We start from the raw sequence: 12,998 nt of genomic DNA, 5'->3' as shown, positions 1-12,998 counted from the left end.
GACCCATGGAGAACCCGCGGCTCTCCAGCCTGGCACCGCTGCATCAGGCCACGGCGCCGCTCCTGGGTACCGCCCGTCCGGGAGCCGCGGGTGGGCACGGCCACGGCCTTAGCTGAGGTAACTTTCCCCGAGTCCTCAGTTCCCAAGAAATGCTAATATCAGCTTTATATTAATCGGTAGACTCTAGTTTTCTGGCTTGTGTATCTGCAAGAATACGCGCAAGAATAAGTGGTGTTTTTTTCTTCAATACGTTGGCCTGCAGATGGGTGATGGATGGAATTAAGTAGATAGGAGTGCCTGTTGGAAGCAGCAGGGAGAAGGCTGCTTAAGGAATTGGGAGAAATACCAAGCTTTCAAAAAGCAAGCTTGTGAGTCAGTGGGATGGATGTTAGCCAACACTGAGAAGTCAAGGGTTAAAATTTCTCAGACATTTCTCGACAGGGGTGTCTTTTGAGCCTCAGTTCTCCCAGTCCTTTAGTTTTGGCAGTAAAATAGAATTGGTGTTCTAGCTAAGGTGATTATGGACAGGGAGAAGAGGTGGTAGGAGAGCATGTGCAGCGATCCCTGACTCTTTGAACATTACTGAGCAACTGTTAAGAAAGAGTCAGCAGGATATGACTAGCCGGGCATCTACAGACCACCAGCAAATGCTGCACAGGCAGAATACAAAGTAACAATCAGGATCAAACTGCAGATTTTTTTTTTAAAGTCACTTTTTTTTAAAGTGAGAGAAACAAGGACTGATGGTGACATTCTTTCTTCACAGCCTAGATGAAGGGACTGGGTGAGATGCACAGCTGGCAAGTATGGCTTGGAAACAAGTAAGATCCTTAGAAAATTTAAAAGTAAAATGTGCTAATTTTCTTCCTTGTTTCCTCCCCTCCACCTCTTTTTGTCTTTCAGACAGTTTCTTCCCTGTTTTAGGCTTGGCACCGTTATTGACCTCTTTGGTGTACCCACAGGCAATTTCCTGCCTCTTTGCTTTCCCATCTAAAATGGTTTCCTGCATCCTACAGGTAAATTTTAATTAACACAGGCAAAAAAGCCTCCAGTCTTTGAAGAGAGTTTGAAGAAATCTTGCCTGAATGTTTTTGAGCATTGTTCTGCTTCTAGCTGCTCAGCATGTCTCAGCTGCTCAGCATGTCTCGGCTGCTCCAGCTCTGCACGCTTTGACCATGAGCAGCAATTCCTCCCTCAGCAATGTGAAGGGCCTGAGGAACCTCACCACGCAGGAAGATGGGGCGGTCAGAGTCACAGAGTCCATCGCTATCATCGTCATTGCTATTTTCATCTGTTTGGGCAACCTGGTGATTGTCATCACCCTGTACCGGAAATCTTACCTTCTCACGCTGAGCAACAAGTTTGTGTTCAGCCTGACCCTCTCCAACTTTCTACTCTCTGTACTGGTGCTACCTTTTGTTGTCACCAGCTCCATCAGGCGAGAATGGATCTTCGGAGTTGTTTGGTGCAATTTCTCAGCCCTGCTCTACATGCTGATCAGCTCAGCCAGCATGCTTACTCTTGGACTCATAGCTATAGACAGGTGAGCAGCTCTTTTCTAATGAGTCTTAACAAATTGCCTACTCATTCCATACAGTGACTTGTTGGCTGCTCATAGAATTGAGAAGCACCGCAGTGGGTAACACTGCCTACTGTTGTAGTGTTATTTTTTCTTCAGCCCCTTGTGAAATTCTGATACAGAACAGAAGAAAGCAAAGTCGTCAATATGCAAAATGAGGACATGCATCTAGATTTTTTTAAAGCTATTAGTGGTAAAATAACATACTACTTGAGAAACAATAATGACTTAAAATTCCAGATTATATCCTAAGCATGCTTTCACATATAGGGACAGTTTTAATAGTTGCACATGTGCCTTCAGCTAAGTTTTACAATCTTGACTGCAATGATACGTATTTTTATATGTAATTATTTTTATAACAAGGTCCCTGAGCCCACTTTGAGGTTTGGAGAAAAGAGAACCAATTATCAACATCATTAAAATGTGGGGGTTTTTTATTGTATGTCTTTTGTTCTATTGACACTTTTCTTGTCCACCAGGTACTACGCTGTCCTGTACCCGATGGTTTACCCGATGAAGATAACGGGCAACAGAGCAGTGGTAGCTCTTGTGTATGTGTGGCTACATTCCCTTATTGGCTGTCTCCCTCCCCTTTTTGGTTGGTCGTCTTTAGAGTTTGACCAATTCAAGTGGATGTGTGTGGTGGCCTGGCACAAAGAGGCTGGCTACACTGCCTTTTGGCAGATCTGGTGCGCACTGCTGCCTTTCATGGTCATGATGATCTGCTATGGATTCATATTCCGCGTGGCAAGGATTAAGGCCCGCAAAATCCACTGTGGTAGCATCGTCATTGTGGAGGAGGACTCCCAGAAGAATGGGAGGAAGAACTCCAGCACCTCCACATCCTCTTCTGGCAGCCGACGGAATGCTTTCCAAGGGGTTGTCTACTCAGCCAACCAGTGCAAAGCTTTCATAACCATCTTGGTTGTCATCGGTGCTTTCGTGATTACGTGGGGGCCTTACATGGTAGTAATTACATCAGAGGCGCTTTGGGGAAAAAATAGTATTTCCCCTGCCTTGGAGACATTAGCTACATGGTTGTCCTTTTCCAGTGCCATTTGCCATCCACTAATTTATGGACTGTGGAACAAGACAGTGCGCAAGGAACTACTAGGAATGTGCTTTGGGGATCGGTATTATCGTGAGTCCTTTGTTCAGCGACACAGGACATCGAGGTTATTCAGCATTTCCAATAGGATCACAGGTAAGATGCTTGGCCGTAAAAGACATGCTTCCTGAATACCAGTAAGAGCAAGATTTAATGCCCGCTTCTTCTTGGCGTGTTTCAGGGCTCTGTAAACAAAGTGGGATGTTTCTGGAAGTTTCAGCAGTCTTTTGTTCAGGTTATCATAGACCCTTGAAAGGAGAATATTTTTGTGGGAGCTAACCTCTTTCTCCTCTCTAGTAAAATTTTCTCTGCTAGAGAAGACCTAGTGATGAGGTTAACAGATCATTTATTTTTTTCTCTCTCAAGTATTTCCTTTCATATGCCTGTTGTTTTATGTTACCCAGGTTTTTACACTACTAGTTGTACGTTTGCAGCGCTTGTTCTTTGATTCCTGGCTTTGTGCTACAACTCTGAGATCCACTAAAATTACACTGGCCTTACTATATCTGTAAATTTGGTTTTTAGGCTTAATGACTGTGAAGAAAAGATCATAAACAAAGTAAAACTATGTAAAAGAGTAAAACTATTTGGTGTCTCCCTGAGCTGCAGGCTGAGAGCTTCATTGGCTCAGAGTTTGTTTTGGTGTGGTTTTGGTTCTTTTTAAGTAGAAATGCAACAAAATTCTGATTTTTATTATTTTTTTAATAATTTCCCTGGTCCTGTTCGGAAGCATCCAAAAACATCTTCATTGGGTCCCTTGGGATATTTCACGCGAAGGCAGGAACTTAAGTTATTTAATCGGGAGTGAAGATCTAAAATGCAGAAGGAAGGGGAAAGCAGCAAGGCATCTGTTGTCTTTCCTGCAACCTGGGATCGCTGGGAGAGACCCATCTAAATGAAAGAGTTCTGCAGCTGCAGCCACATGACAAACTGCAGGAGCTTTGGGAAATCTGTATCCATGAGATGCTGTGGATGAATACATTGGGAACTGCGGTGGGAGGGAAAGACAGGAAACTTCTTTCTCTTTCCATGCGATAAGAAACTGACAACTTCAAATTTATCAGGTGTCTTAGCTCGAGGCTGATAGGGAGGGGAAAAAACCCCAACCAAACCCACAACAAAATCTTGAAGTGGGATCCAAGGACAGCACTTTCCCTAGAGTCTCGTCTCTTCTTGTTTTGGAGATTTGAAAGAAGCCAGGCATTGCTGTGCCCCAGCCTCACTCACGGGCTTCCTGCCACACTAATGGGCTGTCACAGCTGCTGGTGGCTGCCAGGTTATTCTCTGTCTAGAAGGTGTCTGGCAAATATCCCCAATCTCTTGGAGTGTGTATGATCCTGTGTTCAGTCCATCTGGCACATAAAATACATGCAATTGCAGAAAGAGTGGGAGGGAGATGGTGCAGGTAGAAAGGAGTCTTGCCATATGGGAAGACTCCAAGGATATTTGAAAGCTGCTGACTGGATTTCGAAGATGGGAAGTCTAGATGCTGTGCAGTCTGGATCAGCAAGGTAAGTTTTATATGTAGAATAATAAAAACAGTAGAGTGGGTGTTACCCAAAGAGGTTTTTACTATAGCAGACCCTTTAAACATTCATTTTGTAACAAGAACAACACTTTTGCAGATTTGGGACTATCTCCTCATCTCACTGCCCTCATGGCAGGTGGGCGACCATTAGGAAACAGCAGCAGCACAGGAGAGACAGGTTTCAGCTGCTCACAGGATTCAGGTAACCAAAAGTCTCTTGCTCTCTCTTTTTGGGCAGAAGATTGCACTTGTAACTTGGCGGAAATCTCTGGGATATTTTGTATTTACACACACAGATGTCTCTTGGTGGATGGATGACATTAAGTATCAGTTCCAGCTGTTACAACAAAACTGCTGCAGTTGCTTTTTCCTTCCTTGCTGTCAATATATTTACTTGCAAAATACTGTTTGCTCTAAGGAATGATGACCCTCCCTTAATAATGTGTCCTGGGAACAGGACTCGCAGCTTTTGTGCCCTTCTCCTGTAGTTTCTGTCATTCTTCAGGGAGTTTACATGTATCCACAAGGAACAGAGCAACGAAGTTCTGTGGAGAATGTGCTTGTGTGTTTCCTAGTTTGTCTTGCTCATCCTGCAGTCTAAACATAAACACTTAGGGTGGTTTCAGCTTATGATTTTGTCACTACTTGAGATCTCTCAATTGAAGATGATTTGGAAAAGGGCAAAAGAGTTTCGCTAGTAATTTTCTGTGCAGAACTGTAGCTAGATTTTTTTTTTTTTGGCATTTAATTCAGCTACCACTCCTTAACTGCACTGCAGTTACTTTAAAGAATATTTCTGCTCTAGAGTCACCAGAGGGTGATCTTCTAACATTTCCTTGGTGTTAGATGTTTGTTTCTTTCTTTTGTAAAGGAAGTCTGTGGAGCTAGGATTTATTTTGGTAGTTGTTTTAGGCTGGTAGTTTTATGACTGTTATGGGTATTCTGCAGCTGCATGTGATGAAGGAGAATAGCATCCTGGTAAACCTGCCTGTTGTGGTTTAACCCCAGCCAGCAGCCAAGCACCACACAGCTGCTCGCTCACTCCCCCAGCAGTGGGATGGGGGAGAGAACTGGAAAAGTGAGAAAACTCATGGGTTGAGATAAAGACAGTTTAATAGGTAAAGCAAAAGCCACACACACAAGCAAAGCAAGGAATTAATTCACTAGTTCCCATGGGCAGGCAGGTGTTCAGTCATCTGCAGGAAAGCCAGGCTCCATCACGCGTGACGGTTACTTGGGAAGACAAATGCCATAACACCCAGTGTCCCCCCCTTTCCTTTCCCCAGCTAATATACTCGGCATGATGTCATGTGGTATGGAATACCCCTTTGGCTAGTTTGAGTCAGCTGTCCTGGCTGTGTCCCCTCCCAATTTTTCGTGCCCCTCCAGCCCTGTCACTGGCAGGGCCTAAGGAACCGGCAAGTCCTTCATTTATTATAAACATCACCCAGCAACAACTAAGAACATCAGGGTGCTATCAACATTGTTCTCACACCAAATCTAAGACACAGCACTGCACCAGCTACTAAGAAAAAAACTCTATCCCAGCTGAAGCCAGGATACTGCCTCTGCTAAGAGGATATTGTGAGGTTTTTTTTTTTTCTTTCATTTCACCTTTTGATGAATGGTATTGATCAGTTTAAACAAATGAACAAACTAAATGCATACCAAATGCTGTTAGAAGTGCCACTGTTTGTTATGGAGGGTCCATAGCCTGGGAATGGATACACAAGGACCCACTTTGAAATACTGTTTCACTGGATGCCTTTACTGTGAGGAACTAAAGAGCAGAAAGAAGTCTTAGTCAGTCTTCAATGCTGCCTGCATTGATGTATGTGATCCTGTGGCCTGGTAAACAGAAGCTGGGCTCTTCATGTGAAAAACAGATGAAGTAGCAGGAAAGGACAATAATCCAAGTGGTGTCAGCTGCCACAAAATATGGAGACCTCAGTCCCAATTGCCAGAAATACTGCCTTAAGATCAGTTATTCCAAGGACAAAGATCCAGCCTGTAAGAATAAAGGGCTAGTCTCTTCACTAACCCCATTTGAAAAAACACACTGAACTCGTGCATTTGAAAAAAACCCACTAAAATTCTGCTCCATGGAAGAAAGTATCTTTTTCTTCCTAGTGCCACCCTTCCATTGCACACTGTTTCTGAGGAGGCTGTGATACCCTTGCAGATCAGTAATAGTGGACTGTTTTCAGTAGACAGCCTCAAACCCAGCTAATTCACAGAATAGCACAGAAGTTGTTTGCTTACTTGGAACTGTGTATTAGGGCAGCAAGTCGTTCTCTTTTTTGTGCGCTGCAGGGAGATGTAAGACATAACATGCAAGTTTCACCTTAAAAATCTATATCATAATGAATTGTCAGCAAAGACTAGAGCTGTGGAGCAGCTAGTGTGTTGTCTAGAGGTATACCCCCAGTGATGTCTTTCACTTCTGTAAAATGGGTGCTGGAACACCTCTTTTTTGCACAGAATATATTCGGGATTAGAAGCAGTCAAGTGGGTGAAGATGTGAAGCCACCATCCGGAGGAGTTATGAAACCTGTGAAGGCTCTTTGTCCTAGGCCTGTTGTCACATCACAGGAGTAAATGGACTGATAGTAAAGTGTCACACATCGAATGTGTGCAAGTTGTGTCTTCCTATAGCAGCTTACCTGAGGACAGCTTACTCAGCACTGTTCTAGTGTCTCCCCTAAATGCTTGCTCTGCTTTTCCCTTACACAGCAGAGACCAGCATTGCAAGGGAGGTCTAGGCTGCAGTTTTGCCCTTTGTGTGAAAACAAAAGATGTGGCAGAGATGCCAAGATGAATTTGCTTGTGCTCGTAAACTCTGTTTTATATTGTAAAGGTGCAAAGCAAATGCAGGGAGGTAAAAAAAACCCAAAAACTAAAGTCCTAAACTGGAAAAAAGACTCACCGGACAAAAATCATTCCCAACCAGCAAGGGATTTTTTCCCCATTAAAATACATTTCAAGAAAGTCAAAATAGATTAGAAACAAACTAAATTGAACAGAAAAATTCTCCAGTTCAGATTTCCATCCAGGTCTGATTACAAGCATGATATTTAGCAGCTATGGTCGTCTGCCTCTCAGGTAGCCACTGCTAGCCTCTTCTCTTAATCAGGAAATGGGGAAAGTTGCCCTCAACTTTACCCTTTATTTACTAAAGGTAAGGTTTCACCTATGTCTGCTGTCCTGTTGAGAGCTCTGCAGCTGAGCATTTCAGAGCTTCTTGAGGTTTTTAGATGGCTAATGAGAAAAGATTTCTAAATCTTCTGAATGAATACTCTGACTTCATTCTTTTTCTGTGCACTGTTCTAATTCAGGCTGAAATTTACTCAGAGAAGCTGGGTTTAGACAGTCTTTGAAGGAACTGCTATGGACCAAAAGAGTTTTTGCCACCACTTAAATATTTTATCATATTGTTTCTCTGTTTTGCTTGAGAACTCTTGCTTTGTTTCAGGAACAGATGCAATGCTTCTTGAAGATTATAGCTCAGATGGTCCTCATGCCCCACACTGCATTTGTCCTCCTCGAAGGAGGAGTTCAGTGACGTTTGAAGATGAAATAGAGCAAATTAAAGGTGGGTTTAGGGATAAATGTGGAAAAACTCAGAATTACCTATATTGCCTGCTCAGGAAGCCTCCCATGTCTTTCAGAATTGTTTTAAAACATCTCTGACCACTGTTCACCTTGACAGACCTGACTATTCAAGCAGGCACAACAGAAAGTAAGACCAGGTCTTTCTTGCAGTTCTCAAATAACAACAGGCAGGGAAAAGAGTTAGAAACTGGGGTTCCCTGCATACATATTATTTATGTTGCACAGCAGTATCCTCTCTGTAACTCTACTCACCTGGTGGCTGTTGCAGTCTTTTTTGTGTTTCTCAGGGAATACATTTTCCTGCCCTCATACATTGATTCCATTATCCCAACGTTTCTCATTTGCTGCCTGCTCTCAACTTTGTCATTCACAGACTTGAAATTCTTCCATTTACAGACTTTAATGGTCTGAATAGAATTTCATTGTGTTTCACTTACTTTTTTTAACTTAACTTTTACTTCACTTACTGAGTATGTTTCTCAGCAGATAGAGGAAAACAGATGAACCACATGCACTTTTTTCAGTCAACTCTGATTCTGTGCTAGCAAAGTGTTGCTGTGTGCTGTGATCGTCTGTAAAACATGGCAAAGTTAGTTTAAGCTGATAGTTATGGACTAGTAGACTTGGTAATAACTGGATTTATTAAACACAAATGTTTGTGGACACTACAAAAATGAGTAGAATGTTTTTAAGAGTCAAGTAATAATAAAACCTGACTGATTTTTTTATGATTCTGAAATGAGAAGACTCTTCCTGTGAACCTTTCTTTTCAAACATCTTGGCAAAATGCACTCTTGCCCTCTTCCCAGCGTGAGCTGATTATTTCCTTTTATGATATTTTTGCATTATCGTACGTTTCCCATTATCTTTCTGGTGATTATGTAGGGGCAGACATCTGATTTTTTGTGCAGTGCAGTGAAAGGAGGAGGCCTTAGTGCAAAAGTTCCCCACAGGTTTAGCAGTTCTTTCTGGTATGTCTCAGGTTTTTCAGAATCTCTGAGACTTTAACTTATTTCAGGTGCCTCACTGAAGAATTGTGTTTAGGATGAACACCTGTGTTGCTCAATGTGTTGGTGGTTATATAGATGCTACAAAAACAACTACATCAACACTGAAGAGCAGGTGTATTCAAGGTAATAAAAGGTTGGGAAGAAGTATACTACTGCCTGCAGCTGCAGTTTTCAACCTGTCCTGGCATGGCGAGCTCTGTGGCTTCCCCACTGGAAGTGGCTCCCACAGTGCGGCTGGAACAAATTTAAGCCTAAGAACAGCAGACTGCTGATTTTAATCACTGCTTGGAAGAAGCACTTGAAATTTGGGTGCCGTTAATCCACAAACACAGCATCTGGTGTTTGGGTTTAAAACATAGTATAAAATAGCTCCTAGACTGCACTGCTCATGTCAGTGAAGTGTGAGATCTTAGTTCAAATGCACTGAGAATTGCTGTAAGGCTGTAAGTCATGCTTACAGCAGGGCAAGTACAAATTGAGAAATTTGTTTCTGTCATCTGCAGGATGTCTTGCCTGATGCCAGACAATTCCTGTTGTCCCTGATCCTGGACTCGAAATAGTAAGCAGAAATCAGGCTGTTGACTTCATTTGAATTAAGACCAAAAAAATCCAGCGTGCACAGGTTCAGATTCAGAAAATCATTCAACATAAACTTAATTCATTAAGTTAAACGTGTATAAGCACTTTGTTTCATCAGATCTTTTTTTTTTTTTTTCACTTGGAGGCAGTCTTTCTCTGCTTGACCTATCGAGGTCACTCTGAACCTTTATGTTCTATGAACCATTTGGTTATCCTGGCTATTGCTAGTACGTGCGCTCTGTAGGTTAGTTACTTTGCAGAAGGCATGATTATACCTTTACAAAAGGATCAGTGTTAGTCTTCAAGCATTTGTGCAGCCATACTGATCAACTGTTACTTTTCTGATGTGTTGGTGTTTTGGGTTTTGGTCTTTTTTTTTCCAGAAGCTGCAAAGAATTCTGTTCTTCATGTAAAAGCCGAAGTCCATAAATCTCTGGACAGTTACGCATCCAGTTTAGCAAGAGCTATTGAAGCTGATGTGAAAATCAGCTTGTTTGGGGAAGATGCTTTACCAGGAGCTCTGTTCCCTGTGCGGACTCTGCCAGGAAGCAGTATGAACACACGGCGTGGTATCAGACCCCATGCTAGCCAAAGACTTAAGTTGCAGAGCATCGATGAAGGGAATATTTGACAGGAGCACTGGAGTAAGAAAACTGAATGAAACCACTAAGCAGGACCTACTACAGCTGTTAGTGTTACAACAGAACCAGGATACCTTTTTGGGATGCTGTCGGTGTTTTTTCAGCACTTGAAAACCAGCTGAATTCTGGTACTTAAATCAACATTTTACAGCAGTGTTTGTTTACTCTTTAGGGTGCTAATGACTCTTGTGCCATGTCTTAAATCTGTCACACAGTGCATAGGAATGCAGGGTTTGGTTTCATCAACCAGATCATTAGTCTGTTGAGTCTTGGGTCCATTACTGGCCAAAGCCGATACAGGAATGAAAATGGAGAAGTATATGCAGTGTTTATTTCAATGTTGCATTGATCCTTTTCTGACCGCCAGGATAATCAGTTTATACTCAATAGCTGGAGTGCTCTGATAGGTCGTGCATTGGATACCACATGCAGCTTTTCTGTCAGAGACTCCCAAATGAGGAACATGGACTTCACTAAGGGCAAAACTTGAACTTTTCGGAGAGCTTATGTAGAGTATCGTCATACTTACCCTTGCTAGTGGGTGTTTCTGGCTGTTCAGCAGTCACATTACTAGGTCTGAAATTGGATTGTGCATTGCTTCTGTGTTGTAAGACACCAGCTTCTCTAGATGTAATAGGTGGGAGCAGATCTGTGCTGGAAACATCACAGAGACTATATTTGAGGGAATCATCAGTGCAGAGTTCTTAGTTTCTCTGAGAACTTCAATTCACTTCCCCAGTTTTGCTTTTACTAAAATGGTACTCTACAGCTGTGGTAAGCTTGACAGAATATAAATAAGGTGTTACCACTTCAGGATTCATCTTTTCTAGAAAGACAATTTCTATCAGTTGTTTTTTTTTAATCAGGAGGGAATGTAGTATTTAAGCTATAGTTACCTCGGTGCATCTATTTCTTGGAGTATTAATTCATTAATCTCTAAAATGAGAACATTTGGCACTTACATTGCACTTTGCATGTTCTTAAGCACTGTACAGACATTACCATGTTAGGCCTTTGTGGGAGGTTTCATCAGCCCTGCTTGCCAAAGAAGGGAACTCGGCCACAGTCAAGCTGCTGGCAATGAAACAAGCTGCAAGGTAGAAAAGTTTGTTACGGAAAGAGGGATGAGGTATATCATACAAGCATGTGGGCTTGAGGAACCTTTCTGTGCCTTCCTGGGCTGGTCCCTTCCTTACCTTGTGGGGGTTACAGCCCTGCCTTACTGCTTATTTCAAAGAGAGGGAGACCTAAGTGCATAGGGTGATATCTTGGGGGTGGGTGTCGGTAGCAAACGGACTTAAGGACCAAGGATTTGCGTTTGTTTACTCTGTGTCTGCTCGCCTTCACTTTTCCCCAGAAGTGATTTATATGAGTTTTTTGCTGCAGATTGTTTGGACATCAGGGGCAGGATGTTTCCATTTGGGCAAAAACTGGGTGTACACTTGTTAAATTATGGCTGTGTGCAACTCATTTGCAAGCACAGAAGCAAACTGTGGCAGAGCCTCAGTCCAGTACTGTATTTAGACATCCTGTTTGTCTGTGTTCCCAACTCAGAATTGTATTCCACATGAGCTTGTGTCCATCTCTGGACAAAGCAGCTTGACTTTGTGAGCTAGCCTGAATCCCATTACACTCCCATGTAAGATATAACTGCATGCTTAAAATTCAGTACATGGTTTACTGATTAAGAACAGGTTGTTAAAGCAAGAACACTTAAGCACCAGTAAGGTGGTTCTTTGCATAATGCAGGAATGAAATGACTAATAATAGCGAGGGCCTCACTCCGGTATTTTTTGCTTCTAGTACGTTAGATAAATTGGCACCTGTGGGCACTCAGTCAAAAAAGAAAAATCCCAGTATTTGCCAGGAAATGTCTTGCGCTGAGGTCATCATTGCTATCACAGTTGCTTGTAGTACTCTGCGCTCCGTAAAGTATACACTTGCCCTGGGTGGCTTGAAGCATTCTATCTGTGTCCCTTTTATTTCATATTCCTGCTTCCAAACAAGTTGAGCAAAGTTGTGGCTGTGAAAAGGGCACACGTGGGCGCGTATGTGTTGTGGTGCTAGCCTAAACCGGTGTATATTTAGGAGGAAAAATACCAAGGCACGTGTGAAAGCACAAAATTGTTACTAGTGTGTAAAAGTCACGTTTTTCACGCAGGTACTCAGCCAAATTCAGCCTTCAGGCAAGTCAGTGGGGTTGCATCTGTTTACACCATGACTGAATTTGGCTGTCGATGTTAATTTTGCTAATCTGTTATTTAGTGTAAATGTTGTTAATCCTTTTGTACACACATTATAACCTTTCCATAATTCTCTTACTACCAGAGTCATTATCTCAGTTGAATTGTCATTAACAAAAGCAGTCAGGAACAAATGCACGCATTTTATAAAATTGTAATCCCCATTTTAAATACAGAAGAAAAAAGAAACGTTTCCAGCTTCCAATAGTCAGTGCTGTGTGTTTATACTTCTGCTACTACAACTTAAGTTTATTTCGGAGTACTTCACTTTTCACGGACGAGCCTGGCAGCGGAGGCCGTTCCCGCAGCACCAGGCAGGCCGGGGTGAGCGCTGGTCTCACCGTCGGGCTGGTGCCACCACCGCGGAGCAGCGCCCTGTCATCGCGTACCGCCCGAAACGCGGGGGAGCGGAGGCCACGCCCCCTGCCTCTGGCCACGCCCCATCGGGCTGCCCTCTCGCCAATGGCAGCGCGCCTTCCTCTTCCCGCCCTTTCCCCGGCGTTATGAATCGGAACCTGCGGGGGTGCGGGAGCGACGAGAAGCAGTGAATTCAGGGCGCGGCTGCGATTGGCTCCGCCGCTCTGGTTGGGCGGTCTGATTGGCTGGGTTCAGGAAGGGGCGTGGCAGCTGCCGCCCGGCGGTGGGCTCGGTGCGGTGCTGGGGGGAGCCTGGGCGTGCGGAGAGCCGGGCCGGAG

At 43.3% G+C, this 12,998-nt stretch overlaps 1 protein-coding gene across 2 annotated transcripts; it reads left to right on the top strand.

Annotated features, from left to right (window-relative positions):
* Positions 1 to 904: 904 nt before the first annotated feature.
* Positions 905 to 12,500, top strand: GPR161 (G protein-coupled receptor 161). 2 transcript variants are annotated; one of them, XM_056338901.1, is made up of 6 exons: positions 905 to 1,016; positions 1,114 to 1,543; positions 2,062 to 2,786; positions 4,316 to 4,420; positions 7,691 to 7,810; positions 9,803 to 12,500. In XM_056338901.1, the coding sequence occupies exons 2-6, from the start codon at positions 1,176 to 1,178 to the stop codon at positions 10,048 to 10,050; spliced, it is 1,566 nt and encodes a 521-aa protein (XP_056194876.1). In that variant the 5' UTR covers positions 905 to 1,016; positions 1,114 to 1,175; the 3' UTR covers positions 10,051 to 12,500. The 2 variants fall into 2 exon arrangements, with proteins under 2 accessions (XP_056194876.1, XP_056194875.1); XM_056338900.1 differs by lacking the exon at positions 905 to 1,016 and having other exon boundaries at positions 1,076 to 1,543.
* Positions 12,501 to 12,998: the final 498 nt, after the last annotated feature.

Source organism: Falco biarmicus, chromosome 5, assembly GCF_023638135.1.
Source record: "Falco biarmicus isolate bFalBia1 chromosome 5, bFalBia1.pri, whole genome shotgun sequence".
Taxonomy (NCBI): Eukaryota; Metazoa; Chordata; class Aves; order Falconiformes; family Falconidae; genus Falco; species Falco biarmicus.
Note: the sequence above shows the minus strand (reverse complement) of the source record. Positions and strands in the feature narration are given on the sequence as shown.